At 37.6% G+C, this 15,095-nt stretch overlaps 1 protein-coding gene across 5 annotated transcripts in view; it reads right to left on the bottom strand.

Moving 5' to 3' along the window:
- Nucleotides 1–15,095, bottom strand: part of Amot (angiomotin) — an 82,752-nt gene that overhangs the window by 40,701 nt on the left and 26,956 nt on the right. For all 5 annotated transcript variants that reach the window (XR_006148954.1, XM_042690065.1, XM_042690067.1 and 2 more), the window contains 3 exons: nt 11,856–12,000; nt 10,662–10,754; nt 6,302–6,447 (listed from right to left, as the gene is read on the bottom strand). Coding sequence is in view for 4 of the 5 variants with exons in the window: in XM_042690065.1 (XP_042545999.1) it covers nt 6,302–6,447; nt 10,662–10,754; nt 11,856–12,000 (384 nt within the window). In the remaining variant the exon portion in view is untranslated. The remainder of the gene's footprint in view (nt 1–6,301; nt 6,448–10,661; nt 10,755–11,855; nt 12,001–15,095) is intronic.

Raw genomic sequence — 15,095 nt, 5'->3', positions numbered from 1 at the left:
TTCCTTAGTAATGCTCTTATAGTCTAGTCCTAGTTCACTGGACACTATGTCCTTGATGACCTTATAATACTAAATAACAACTGTTACATGCAATAACAAAAATAAAAATGGTGTACTATAGCTAAAATGCTACAAATATAAAATACCCTCATGAATGTATTTATTTCACTTGGTAAACTCAAGATAACAGTTTCAAATCATTCATATTCTAGGTAAATTTTCTAAAAAGGGATCAAAATTGAGAGAAAGAACTAAAGGAAAGCACCTGATTCATGAATAAGATAAATTCTCTTTATTCCAATCAATCACACTTTCCCATTACCCTTCTGCAATAATTTGAACCCATTCCCAAGCATTTGGCAGATCCCTTATTCCCCTTCTGACTCAGGAAAATCTGATCCCTGCAAGTGAATACCACGTGATGGCATCTTTTCCTTCAATCCAACAACTGTGAGTGTCTTTCAAACTCACAAATTACTTCTAGATAACTATTTATCTCAAACATTTGCAAGGAAGTGACTTATTAACTTTCCCATTTATTCACTAGTAGAAAAAGTATAGGGTTACATATCTTGTGTTTTTTTAGACTTATCACTAACTGTATAACCTAATCCATCTTCATTTAAATGCCCTAATCTGTGAAAAGATAACACTTGCAGGATTTCTAGGGGATAAAACAGTGTATCTGTAAATATTTTAAAAGGTTAAAAACTCCAAAGGATTCATAGAGGGAAGAGCAAGCACACTAGCCACATATACACCAAATATAAAAATACTTTTCTCAACATGAATGATGCCAATAATGAAGAACTAAGTCCACTGCCCTCATTATGTCTTATTTTTCTGTTCCCTTCTATTACTCCCAACTGTGAATGCTATTTTATAAATGTCACAACTATAGTATACTTTCTTTGCTCTTCTCTCTCATACAACTAACTACATGGTGATTTCTAGTTTGACTTGATTTAACCTTACCTAAATGCCCCTGGCTCCAAGTAAGGGTTCATGCTGAAGCAAGTTGGTAACACTACCCTGGTATTAGCAGGCTGTCTCTGTCCATTGCCAAGAGGCTTTGGTCCACTCGTGGATATTATAAGAACTGAACAGTAAAAAACTACCTCTGAGAACTTGCTACCTACCTCAGGACTGGAAGTCAATTTATGAAGATGATTAAAGAGAAATCAAAGTCTCCAACTTGGGGATTTTAAAAGCCAGAAACATAGAAAGATGGAAAGAACTGAGCTTGGAGAGGTTACTTGTTCTTTTTTTTTTTTTGGTTATCACTAATACTTCATTACTATTATTATTATTTTACATAAGTTTTTATTGTGAAAATACTGAACAGAGGGGTTACAATCACATGAGCAAGGTAATGAGTACATTTCTTATCAAGCATTGTTGCCTCCTCCTTTGTTTTCCCCTACCATCACTTTCCTCCCACTCATTCTATTTTTAACACATTAGATAAAGCAACAACTACTATAAAGAAAACATGTAGCTATAAATATGAGAAAAATCATCTTTTGATGAAATACCCTGCAACAATATGAACATTTCATCAGTGGAACGCCCTGGAAGTATATATTCACCCAGTGAATATAAACTTTATTTATATCCTATCAATCCTCTAAACATGCACATCCTTCATACTCTGACCTCCATCCAGATCTATAATCCATTCTAATAACCACTGCTTAAGTTGTATCTTTACCACTAAAGTCCTCATTGTTATTTGAAGACTATTTTGGACTATTAGACATAAAGGTTTATGTCTAAGACATCTTCCTCTAATACTGAGAATCAGAAGAATGATTATGGTATTTGGTATAAATTTGTGCTTGGAAGGAAGGAAGGAAAGAGGCAAGGAAGGAAGGAAAGCTCAAATAAACAAATGACCAAAGGAACTGGAAAGACAGAAAAACATCAGAATAGTAGAAATGAAGTAAAACAGAACAAAATTAGAGAATTCAATGTATTAGCCACAGAGCTTTGGAAAATACATTAAGTACTTCAAGAAGAGTTACCTATGCTATGTCTAAATCATCACCCTCACTACCATTGCCACTGCAATTCAGTAAAGTTTAACACTTAACACTTATGACCCTTCTTCCTGAATCTAAATATGTCCCATTCTATCCTAAAACCAAAAAACAAGGCTCACTAGACCTTTCTGCCAGTACTCTTTCTTCCTGGTCTGTTGCTTCCAGTGCACTCAACTCACTAGCAGCCCACCCGCAGCATCTTCCCTCTTTGATCTTGCCAAGCCCATTTTCCCACCATTCTTGAAAGAATTACCCAAGTGATGGCTTCAATGCTGGATTCTCATGAGACTGCAGCCAGTCAGAAGTCTGTGCTGCCCTCAGCCTTGTGAGAGAATATGCCAGGCATCAGTGGAAACTCTCCAGTGAGGTTAAATTGGTAGGGGGTCAGGAAGTTCTGAATGAGAGAATACCATGGTTGCTGTAGGGCATAATTCTTTTGACTTGGAGCTTAATGAGCCTCCACTTCAACAGGACCTACGTGTCCTGCAAAACAAGAACAAGGAGGACAGAGCGGCACCATTTACCTCATCTGGCTGCCTGTTGCACAGGTTGTTGATGGGTGTCGAGGCATGGATCACAGTGACTCACCAAGAAAATAGGTCTAGTTATCAACCATCCCACCCCAAACAAGATACCTCCACATATATCAGCTAAGAAGGGACCAAGAAAGCATCTGCAAAGAATCTGAAAGGGTTTATTTCAGGAGAAAAGTTTTCTGTGCACCTGATTAAACATTTCTGCCTAGAGCTTAGGGCACAGTGATTGCAGAGAACCTCAGACAAGATAGTTAATGAGAGCAAAAGATGAGATGAATTTCATGGTATGCATCTGAAGGAAGACAATATACATGAATGCCCAAGCTCTTGTAACATTAAAGTACTATAATCTTTCCTTGACTAAGAGAATATTACCTGACTGATCCTGAACTTAGAAAGCTGAAATGTCCTCTAATTAGGATTTACTAAGTATACTAATGATGTTTGCCCTGGAAGAACATTACTCCTGAGGTAAAAGGAAAGGCCATGAACATATTTCTGAGCTGTAGCCACTGTAATGTATACACATGACAAGAGGAGATTATGCAGCATATCCCTCTGTCTTCAAGTCTAGACTTCCTTCAGCCATCTCCCTCTCAAGACAACTTGTCTACTTATGAACACTTTTCTTGGATTGGAAGTGTTCATAAATATTATGAAGAAACCACTGAACAATGCTTACCATATCTGTTTGAGCGCTATCAATACCTAATGTTTTATACTTAGACATTTTTACCCCCAAATGATTGGGATGTAATGGGGATGAGTCAAACAAAGCTCAAGAACAGAAAGTTTTCCTTTGAACAGGATAGGAGAGATAGGATAAATACTACCCGTGAACAAGTCAATCCAGCTCTGATAGTAGGAAAAAAGTTTTCTGAAAAGAAAAAGAATTGGTTTATTTTTTCTGAGATACAATGCCATAACCTTTATGTGAGAACTGATTTGGGTTCAGAATGGAAGACATTATGAGTCTTGTGACACTCTGCTGTATAGAGAAGATTTTATCTTGCTCTCCTAAGCAATGTTTCTACCTCTTTTAGCAATAGCAACTCAGAATTGTCTGATTCCATGTGAAAGTTTGAAGTAAATGAAAAACAACAATAATTGAAAGGCTCATGTGGGATATCTAGCCAATAGACACAATTCACTGGAATCCATTCAATTATTTAGAACTTGTTAAAATAGTAAAGCTACATGTTTTCTGGGAAAGCCCTGAGAAACAACTAAAAATCTCTTCAATGAATGCTCAGTAAAGCATCAGAGGACTGAAACATCAGGTAACTTTTAACAAGTAATGTTCACTAAGAGCTACAGATGAATCTCTTCTTCTTACATGTATTTTATTTCCATGGTTAATAACCAATTATCTCCTATAATGTATCCTCAGACACACATGACAAGAAGGCTGCAGACTTTGTTACTAGTTAGTTTCTAATAAACTGTTGATGGGTGTTGAGACATGGATCACAGTGACTCACCAAGAAAATAGGTCTAGTTATGAACCATCCCACCCTAAACAAGATACCTCCATGTACATCAGCTAAGTAGGGACCAAGAAAGCATCTGCAAAGAACCTGAAAGAGTTGATGTCAGAAGAAAAGTTTTCTGTGCACCTGATGAAACATTTCTGCCTATAGCTTAGGGCATTGTGATTGCAGAGAACATCCAGCTTAAGACAGCAATAGTAAAGGTAGAAACTCAAACTCCCAAAGGCCAGGATACAGAGTATAGAGATATACTGGGTACTAGGTCACATCCAAACCAGAGAAGAAATTGTTAACACTATATTACATAATTTAAAATAGAAGAGTTGATGCTGAATGTTCTCATCACAAGGAAATGCTAAATCTTTCAGATGATGGCTAACCTAAGTATACTAAGTTGATCAATACATAATATATAAAATATATCACAACATCACACTGCACCCTGTAAAAATGTGAAACTATTATCTGCCAATAAAGAATAATGTAAAAAGATACAGAGGTTTCTAAATTTGAACAGGGGCCCACATTTGCTTCTTGGGAATTGAACCAAAGGATGATTCAGACCTGCAGACAGGCAGCAGGGCCCAAGAAAAAAAGAGTCATGAGATACCAGTTTTATTCCTGGCTCTACCCAACAGTGGCCATGTAATTACCAACAGATCTCTTAGTCCCTTAGCTCTAAACACACACACACACACACACACACACACACACACACACACACACACACACACACACACACTTTTAATGTAGGTATAATTTTCTTGCAAAGAATAAGACTTTAATGTATAAGGTATCTAAAGACATCATACAGATACAAGGCTTCCTTTTTCAATGAAGCAACCTACTTATTTCTGAGATAGTAAAGTGAAGATGCAAGACATTGCCTGATATTAATACTTTAGGTTAAACAACCTGAAGTTAACATTTATGCAAATCAGGCTAAAGGATATCATGGGTTACATGGCACTCCTCCTGGTAAATTATGAGCCCATAACCCAACTCCAATAAGCTTTTCAGCACTTAAAAGGAAAGCAGAGGGAACTCGTAAGTCAGGAGATCTGAAAAATAGGACTATTTTTACTTGGGGACAGGAATCAGAAAACTAATAAGAGCAGGAAAGATACCTTACATACAATAGCCATTTGGGATTAACACTTGTATTTGGTCTCAGGTTCATAAAACTTTTGACTTGCTAAAATAGAGGCTCGTTTCCCTTAAAATAACTCAAATTTTAAAGTAGAATTTAGTATGGTGTGACTGTTTTAACCAAGTTACACTTTAGCATCAACATTTGCTAGAGTACACCCATTCCCAGATGTTCAAAACTTCTAAGAGTTGGTTGTACTTCATTATGATGACAACTGACATGCAAGATTAATTAATCACACCCAGCAATAAAGTTCCCTCTATTTCACATGAATACAGTTTAGTGTTGCAATTGAGTAACAACTACATGGAGACTAATCAGATTCATATTTAATTGTAAGCTTAATAGTTTGAGGGCTCTTGTATTTGTCAAGGGAAGGCTCCGTTCTGATACACTAATACTCGACAAGTTCTCCCCCACCACATAATTATGTTCTAAAAACTAGTCTTTGAGCCACAGCAATGATCTTGGCCATTGTATTCTCTTGTTGTAACTGTGAATTGGGTAATATCTTGTTCCAGACTTCCCAAGAGTGCTTTTATTCCCAAATGAATCTGCCAAATCCAAAAGGAAAAGGTGTGGCCATAAAGATGCATATTTGACCTATTATGAGACTAACTTCCCACTGAGCATGGGAGACAAGCACCATTCTAATTACAAGATACTTGCAGCACTTTAAAATATCTGGACTCATTTTCTAATTCTTCCAAAATAAAGCTTTAAATGATAGACATTCTGTTTATCTGCCTGTCTGTTCCTACCTACCTACCTACTTACCTGTCACAGACTTAAGGCAGGGCTACGTTCTAGGAAGAATTTGAGAGTACTTAGATTATACAAATGAGCAAATGGAAATTGTCCTGATTGTGGAGATTTTCTATTCTAGAGCAAAATAAAGGAACTTTCAGAGAGGAAAAATTGAAATCGGGAGTTCACTCACATCAGCACAACTATAACTGGAGTAAAAGATGGTACTTTCCTACTTGAAAGAGCATATAATCTGCAAATTCACCAACATGGGAATCACAGTCCTCTTCATTACCTAGCTCATTGACCCTTAGGCTATCTGAAAAAAAACCATACCTCTTCTTCCAGCTTCACCACCTTGGCCTGGGCATTACTCAGTGCCTGGTCTCGGATTTCAATGTGCCGTCTTTGGTCCTCATTTGTAGAACGGGCAGTGGCCAGTTCCACCTCCAGCTTCTCCTTCTCCCGCAGGCTTTCTTTATCTGTCAGAACATGTAATGTCAATACTGTCATCTTGGAACTGGCTCAAAGCCTTAACTGAGCAAAACTGATGAACATATTATTTGATAGCCTACTGTTCTATATACAAACAAATCAGAAGAGGATTTTTTTTCTTTGTATGTTCCTCCTCCACAGTATAACCCCTGTTTTCACTGTATTTGGTGTTGGTGCCCTGCATCTTGTATATACACTTCTCTACTTTGGGGAGGAGAAGGGAAAAAATAAAATGCTTAAATAGAGAACTAAGCTCCTTTCTTCAACTTTATTTATTCAAAATGTCTTTGCACTGGAAAAAGAGCAATCAAAACCAATAAAAAGTTCCCGATTTTTCCTCATTCTATAAATATATTGGAGAAAGAGAAAAGACCCAACAAAGCAGAGAAAATTAAAGAGTTCTAAAATAATTCATTGCAAAACTCTGTTCTGTTCAGATAAAAATCAAGCACTTGATTGAAGTGGTATTTCTTTTATGAGAATATACAGTGTGTCAATGTTTGTATGGGATGATATACCAAGATGGTTAAATAAATATTATAGTCTGAATCTGTTCTAAAAAGTTTAAAAAGGACTTTGACTTTAATACCTGCCCTGCTTTGACTTTGTTGACTTCCACATTATCCCAAGTACCACCTTTCCTCGGTTTTAATACTGAATAATAGGACCTCTGGTTTCTGATCTGGAAGAAAGACTTTAGGGTTTAAATGTCTATCCTAACAATGACCAAAAAGATGAACTGAAAAAGACAACTCTACTTAGATTCATCATCAAAGTGATTTCAGAAGGCAAACCTCTGTACTCAAAATTGGAGAAATAGACAGGTAGACAGGGAGAATCACAATTTAGGTGATTAGATTCCCATGAACAGAAACTAGGGAAACCAGCAACAGGCTTGAACCTGAACTATAATTAATGAATTGTTGGAGGCTCAGTGTGGGCAAGCCTGAGAGATAAGTCCATCCAGTGATGGTAGAACTTTGTGCTTTGCTGAGTTTAGCCTCCAGGAGCTCACAGTGATAATCAGAGAAAAATGGCCCTGTTATCAGCAGGAGGGAGGGAGGATAAAGTAACCATTAAGAAAGATACCACAGCATTCTGTTCTTGACAAGACATGCCCCAAGAGAAACTATTTAACCAGAACCTAAACTTTTGAATTTTTTTCAGCTCTTAACTAGTTTGGGGGAAGGGTAATACCCAACTCCAGCCTGTTCAAACCTGTCATGTGGGAAAAAGAAAATTCAAATCTAACCACTTTCTGATCATCCTATACTACCCACTGGGAGGAAAAACTGAGAAATATCGGTGAAAGTCACAATCCAGATGCCTAAGACCTCTGAAAGATTGAGACCTAATCATAGTACATGGCTTTCTCCCTTCCTGCCCCACATTGTTAGATCACAGACCATACTGCAGAGGTAAACTATGTTCTGAACAAACATAAAAAGCAGATATTACTCAAATACCTATATTCACAGTTCCGCTTACCCTATTATACATCATGCCTATAACTCATTAATGACAAAATAAGGCAATGTAAAATACACAATCTGAATAGACAAAGCAAGTATCAGAACCTTAGATGATCAATTCAAAATGATCACAATTAGCATGTTAAGAGTTTTCATTGTAAAAATAGCATGTAAGAACAGATGAGTGAGTAGTATACATAGAGATGTGGAATTCTAAGAAATTTCTAAAAAAACAGAATTTTTTAGTGGCGAAAATTATAACTCAGGCACTAAATCCTCTTATTTAACACATAATATTTTAAGAACCAAAATAAGATAATAAATTTGCTTAAATAAAAGAAACATTAGAAAATATGATGAAACACTAAAGGAACTTATTATATAAAGGATAATTATCTTCACCATGATTAATGACAATGTACAGCTTCATAAGAAGCCTTTCATTGAAATGTGACAGGTTTTTTTGGGGGGGAGTCGGTCATGGGGCTTAAACTCTGGGCCTGGATGGTGTCCCTCAGCTCTTCAGCTGAAGGCTAGCACTCTACCACTTGAGCCACAGCACCACTTCCAGTTTACTGGTGGTTAATTGGAGATAAAGAGTCTCATGGACTTTCTTACCCAGGCTGGCTTAGAACCATGATCCTCAGATCTCAGCCTCCTGAGCAGCTAGGATTACAGGCATGAGCCACCAGAGCCCAGCTGTGACAGGTTTTTATACTGATTTTTAGAATGAGAAGGTGACTCTCCAGACCTTTAAGAGTAGCAATTCTGTATTTTTAATGTATCAAATATCACATTGTAGCTACAAAGGACCATTGTGTATGTATATCTCATGCCATTCTAGTTTTTTTTCCTCTTACTACATAAAACCTCACACTAAAAACTCAAATGGGAAGATGAGTAGTTTGGATATAAGTTTGGAGGTTTAGCACATTACTTCAAGACCTTAAACCTTAAGGTTGTAGAAGAACCTTCAATGAGGCAGTTCTGTTTTTCTTCTCACCTTGACTTCATGTACATCTATCTGAACAGATGTATCTTGGAAAGAACTGAACATTTGTTGAATACTTACCATATACCAAGTATTGTACTAAGTTAATCCTCAGAACAACCACAAGGCAGTTATAATTTTCTTCTTTATTTTGTGTATAAGAAAACACACATATGACTAAGTTGCATAAGGTCCCACAATTGGTAATTAAGGAGTAGAGTCCATAATTAAATGTGGTTTATACAAAACTCATTCTATTATACTCAACCGCATTCTGGGTTGAGTTGCTAGTGTTCTCTGGAATTGCAGAAGCTTACTCTACAAGAAAGCTTTTCAACAGTTTTTTCTTTCCTTCTGCCAGATTTGGGACCTTGCAGGGCCTTGTCATGCTCTCTTCACCACTTAGTTCTATGACTATTAACAGACCATCTTCACATAGTTTGATGTAGTAAATCACCACATTTTAAAAGCCCATGATAGAGCTCCTAGGCCACCTGAAATACCCTCTGTACACAGAGAAGAGTAAAAGCTAGCAGATTCAAGGCAAGAATCCCTATGTTTTGCTTGGTTCTGGGAAACTGCTACCCTCATTCTGCTTCTGGGGCAACTGCCACACCACAAATGCAACTTTACAACAATTCACCCAAGGTACTGATGAGACAGAAAACAACATTTTTTTACTCTAATCTAAGACTACCGAAAAAGGCAGAAGGCTTAGTGCAAAGAGGAAGAAAAAAAATCAGTTCTGGAATGAAAGCACAATACAGAAACCCAGGCAGAGAGGCAAATACTGTAACAGAAGATCAAACAAACTTGTAAAAGCTACCTGAAAACTGCATGAAATGACTTGAAAGGGTCATTGGGCAGCCCAGCAAAAATGGAAGACAAGTCCCTTCCAAGCAAGACTACACAGCAAGAGGCACAGTGAGGAAGGCTGGGGGCAAGGGAAATCAACTTCAGGCATTGGAGAAATGAGAGCAGTTCATCTGTTTCCCCTAACTCATTCTCCCTGTGGACTCAATACACTATGAAGTTTTTATTGCTGCTTTTATTACAGCAATTGGAAAGAATTGGGCATTGTCTAGCTGGGTGGAGTCCATTAGGGACCGATAAAGAAAAGAATTAATTCATTGTTACAGTCCTAGATGTATTTTCAGACAAAGGAAACACTATAATGAGGAAGACACAGCTCTGCTCTGCTCCATACCATGCAACTCTACAATCAGAATCACTAATTCAGGACACAGAAGTGTACTACCCACCCCACTCTTGCAGTCTGCCAATGCATAATGATATCATATAACTAAGGACTTAACTAAGGCAGCCCTGGCTACAGGTTGGAGATTCCAAACACAAATCAACAGGCTTGTATATTCATCCCATGTCTACCAGAGCTAGCATATGTAACCAACTAAGGAAATTCCTTCATTGCTGAGGGAACCCATGTGGACTAATATCTTGTCTTCAGCTAGCCATGATAACAGCAAGAATTCTAAGGGGTTTCTCGGACTTAATACAGAGAGAACCATTTGATATAGCTAGATGTTGCCACAAGCTGGCCCCTTGACCTATGAGGAAAAGAACAGAAGCTTCCAATTTCATGCATGAATAATGGGAAAAATCTAAATGACATTTATTCTGTTCTGGTTGTCCTTAAAAGCTAGAGAACTGTGTAACCTTTTAACATACCTCATTGCCATCAGATATTCATACCAGTTATGGGAGCTTTTAGACTTACTTTTTGCAAAGAGTTGAGAAATGGTTTTTCTTGTGTCCTCTGATCCCTCATACTCTTTCTCTGCAAGCTGCTTGTTGGCAGTCTCTAGACGTTCTGTGGAATTTGGAGACAATCAACAGGGCCTCAAATAAAAACTTCCAAGCACATGATGTTTGCCCTCTAAATACTGACCTTTCACAAAACAAGCCAGTATCTTCTTGTCAAACGAAAGTGAATGACACAAACTTAGATTTACAAATGTGAATCTCAAAACAATAATAGAATATGGCAGGGATCAAGGAAGTACTACTTAACATTGTTAGTCCTAAGTACAGAACTTTAAGTTTCAACAAAATAGTCCACTCCTGACTATATATAAACATACATCACATTAACCAAGGAAAAGAATATCACTATTATTAAGGAGTTGGGGAGGTGAGGAAGGAAGGGATGGTAGGGGAAAAATAAAGTAGGGGGCAACAGTGCTTGATTGGAAATGCACTCATTACCTTACTCATATAACTGTAACCCCTCTGTACAGTATCTTTACAATAAAATATGTTAATATAAAAAAGAAGTTCTTAAAATCATATCATCAAGTTAGGGATCATGGCAGCATCTAGACCAAGCCCTTTGATTTTATAGCTAATTAAAATTTAAGATAGAAAATATTCCCAAGGTCAGTGTTGATGATGGCTTAAAGCGGAAATATTTCCCAGATTCTTCAGTATCAAGTGAGGACAAACATAAAAAGGGAGAAATAAGGCCTAAAAATAACAGACAGCATTGCTATTTTAAAGCTTGTACAAGCAAAAGGCACACCTGATAGATCTATAAAGGAAGAAATGCTGAACCAAATCATGGGAGTGGACAAATGGGTTCAAACTTCCCTAGTCATGACTAACTGTCACTTAGATCAGCCATCTTCAAACTATTATTTCATTCACACACCACACACACACACACCATCCTGGTATAGGTCTTATAATTTTTCTGACCCTACCAATGGGTTGGACAAACCCAAATAGACTGACTCCTTCCTCAGCCCTTTCTATCACTACTTTGTAACTATCTCAGAAACATAAAGCCAAAAGCTTGGTATGGAGGTCTGTCGGTAACTTCAGAACACAGGATTTGGAGCAAGAAGACCATGAGTTTGAGGACAGCCTAGTCTACACAAAAGAACTACAAAGTAAAGCCCCTTTGTTCTCTTACCTCTCAGATCCCTATTGAAGTCATGCATTCTCCGAATCTCGCCTTCCAGCTTATTCCTCATGGCTTTCTCCAGAGCTTCTCTTTTAGAGGAAGACTTCACAAGGTTCTCATATGCCTCCGAGACACGCTGGATTTCTGTCTCCACCTTAACATAATAAAGAAAGATGGTGATGATGATGGAGAAGATAGTCTGGAAACATGCAAAATCTCAGTGACACTTTCTGCCAGGGCTTACAAATGGCCAGGCCTCAAGCATAACACAGACAGAAGTAAAGATTTCAAAGATGACTTTCCAAGTTCAACCACAAGCTCAGCAAATTAACTCACTATTTCATGAGATTTCTTCAGAAAAGGCTATTGCTATAACTATCCTGCTCTACCTATTTAAATAGTTTCCACTTTCAAAGAAAGTGATAAGATAGTATAAACTTCACAAATAGGATTATAAATGATTTCTGAAAACAAATTTATCAACTTTGAAAATGTTAATAACAATGTATACTGTATGCAAAAATTTCAGAGCATTCTAAGAGTTTTCACATGCTCATTTCAAGTTACCCTGACATCTGCCTAGGCAACGAAGTGAAAGTAAAATTGCCTTTCCCAAGAGCAAGTTAGAGGCAGAGATAACCCTTAAAAACCCGAAACTTTAGTGTCATGAAGTATAATTTCATTCAATTTAAGGGACATTTAATCAAGAACCCAGTTAAAAACTGGTTAACTGGGATGTAGAAATATGAATGATTATAGTCACATTATCCTCAAGCTTAAGGAGCTTTGAATATATTCAAATCAAAGAACAGAGGTCAAGATATACCTTTAAGATGGTCCAAATTGTTTATCCAGACCTGTTGACATTGCAAAAAGTAGCATAAGGGAGTGTGATAGAGGAAGGTGAGTTTGATCTGGATACGTTGTACGAATGTATGGAAATGACACAATAAACCCTTCCTTTACAATTAGTGTATGCTTATAAAAATCATAAAAAGAACTAATAGTGCTATAAATCACCAAGAATGAATAAATGTTATTCATGGTTGGAGAAGGAAAGTAAAATGATTTCAGGGAGAGGTGGCATTTAGAGTCATCCTCAATGTTGGGTCAGATTTCAATGGACAGAGGTGAGGGGAAGGATATTCTATTCTGAGTGAGCAAATACATTCCCAGAATGACTAGTAGTCTCATTTTGCTGGACACTGTGGTGTAGGCAGAGGGAAGCTAGAGAAATATGGCGATCAAGATAGATGGAGTCAGATCATTAAAAGGTTTTCATGTGAGGCATGTGAACTTTTTTAGCTGAAATTCATGATTAGATTTGTGTTTTATGACACTCCTGTAGATCTTGTCAAATAAAAGATAAAATTTAAGATAAAAGGTCCTGTTAAAATCAGCTAGAAAACAAGAAATTAGACTCCAGAGTCTCTCTAATCAGTAGAGCTCCACTGCACACATAAAAATCAAAGATTATTTGCATATAATTTGTATAAGACAAATAAACCGTTGGCCTATTAAGCAATTTTCAAATTAAGATTGACTCCTGCAACCATTCTACATTTCTTCTCAGTTTTCTACTATCATCTTTATACAAAGCTCAGGGTGCTTTGTGGGGAGAAATACCAGGTACCCAGTGAGAAATTGGAGAGAAAGGTAAGGTTACCAAACAACTCAGGTTCAGCCTGTCCCCATCTCCAAAATCCTGCCAGTGCCTTCAAACAAATGAGTCTTATTATCATTGAAAAAAGCAGACTTGAAAGTGTTTTGCTCCTTGCATATGGCACCATAATAGCAGCACAAAGGTGAAAATTGGTGAATGACCTTTAGAGCCAGATCTATCATGCCTGTGCCTGATGAAGCTTTGGCATAAAATTCAAGTGCTAGGTGGAGAAAATAAATATTTTCATTTCAAAAAGTAAGCTTGATGCTCATTGCTCTACATAGTCTTGAGATAATGATGAAGGCTTCCCACTTCCTTGTGTCCTATTTCTTCACACATGCCACATCTGGAAGACAGTTCCTTTACCAAGGTACTCAGACTACTACACCAAGACCTGGTACTCATTTCTCTCTATCTTTGTGAAGATACTATCCCTTTCAGAAGGGCAGGGCAAGCCACACATGAATCAATATGGTGTTCCAGGAAAAAAAACTCGTAGGGTGACAGAACCACTAGCTTGGCCTGGGAAACTGCAGGGCAGGGTAGACTTACATTGTTTACTTATTACCATCATGAACATCAGGTACTGTAATATATTTCAAAAACCATCTAGTGTCTACCTTATGCTCCCACTTTCTTTTTCCTCTTTGCCATTACCTGTACTTGCCTTCCACTTCAGAGTTGGCCCAGATTCCCATTTCTCCTGACACTTAAACACAGTGCCAATGGTACTTATTTGTATCAACTTTCCACATCGAGCAAACAAAAAACGATGAAAAGCTATTCTTATCCTCTTCCTTGTCTCCCACTCTAGTCCCTAAAATGACCAAATAGATTCTTTGGTAAAGAGCCATCATTAATTACATCAAAGATGGGGCCAAGGTAACCTTGAACTAAGACTATAGAGAAGGATGTTAACTATATAAATCTAGTCACTCATACATTTCTTGTACATGTGGATAGAATTTCTTGTGCAAATATAATATGGGACAATGGTAGAGTTAAATTCAGAAGAACAAAAAGAAACCACTCTTTTTGCACCCCTCCCCCATAGCTTCCATCTAGATATGAAAAAAATGAGAAGATGCAGTTTTGCCACATAGAACTACTTTGCTGATTACAAGCCTTTTTCTACTTTAGGGCACAGATGTGGTACTGGCAAATTCAAAGCATCATTTAGGCCCATGAAATTGCCACTTCTGGTGTCTTGTAATGACTGTGCTCTTGACTAATACAAAGGCAATTGCCCTTCTCTCCTCCATCTTTAGAGTCTTACCTCCTTCAACAGTGTACATTGCAGGGAGATCATGCCACTCCATAATGGCAAAGCTGTAAAAAAAAAAAGCTGCCAAAGACAAAGCCTCTTTTCACCAACAGTCACTAGAGGCGAAGACCTAAAGTTCCTAGCTTGGGGCATGTAAGAGTTAAATTCCCAGCTGCAGAAGACAAGAAGGGGCCAGGAAGAATGTGAACTGGGGACACACACTCTTTTTTCTATTTCCTTAGCTTAGGGCCGTCACCTGTCACCCAGCTGTGGTGCTAAGTCCTTCTTGACCCCCCACACACAGTAGAAAAAAAAGACAGCA

This window comes from Dipodomys spectabilis, unplaced genomic scaffold (genome assembly GCF_019054845.1).
Source record: "Dipodomys spectabilis isolate Male_0828 unplaced genomic scaffold, ASM1905484v1 ptg000132l, whole genome shotgun sequence".
Classification (NCBI taxonomy): Eukaryota; Metazoa; Chordata; class Mammalia; order Rodentia; family Heteromyidae; genus Dipodomys; species Dipodomys spectabilis.
Note: the sequence above shows the minus strand (reverse complement) of the source record. Positions and strands in the feature narration are given on the sequence as shown.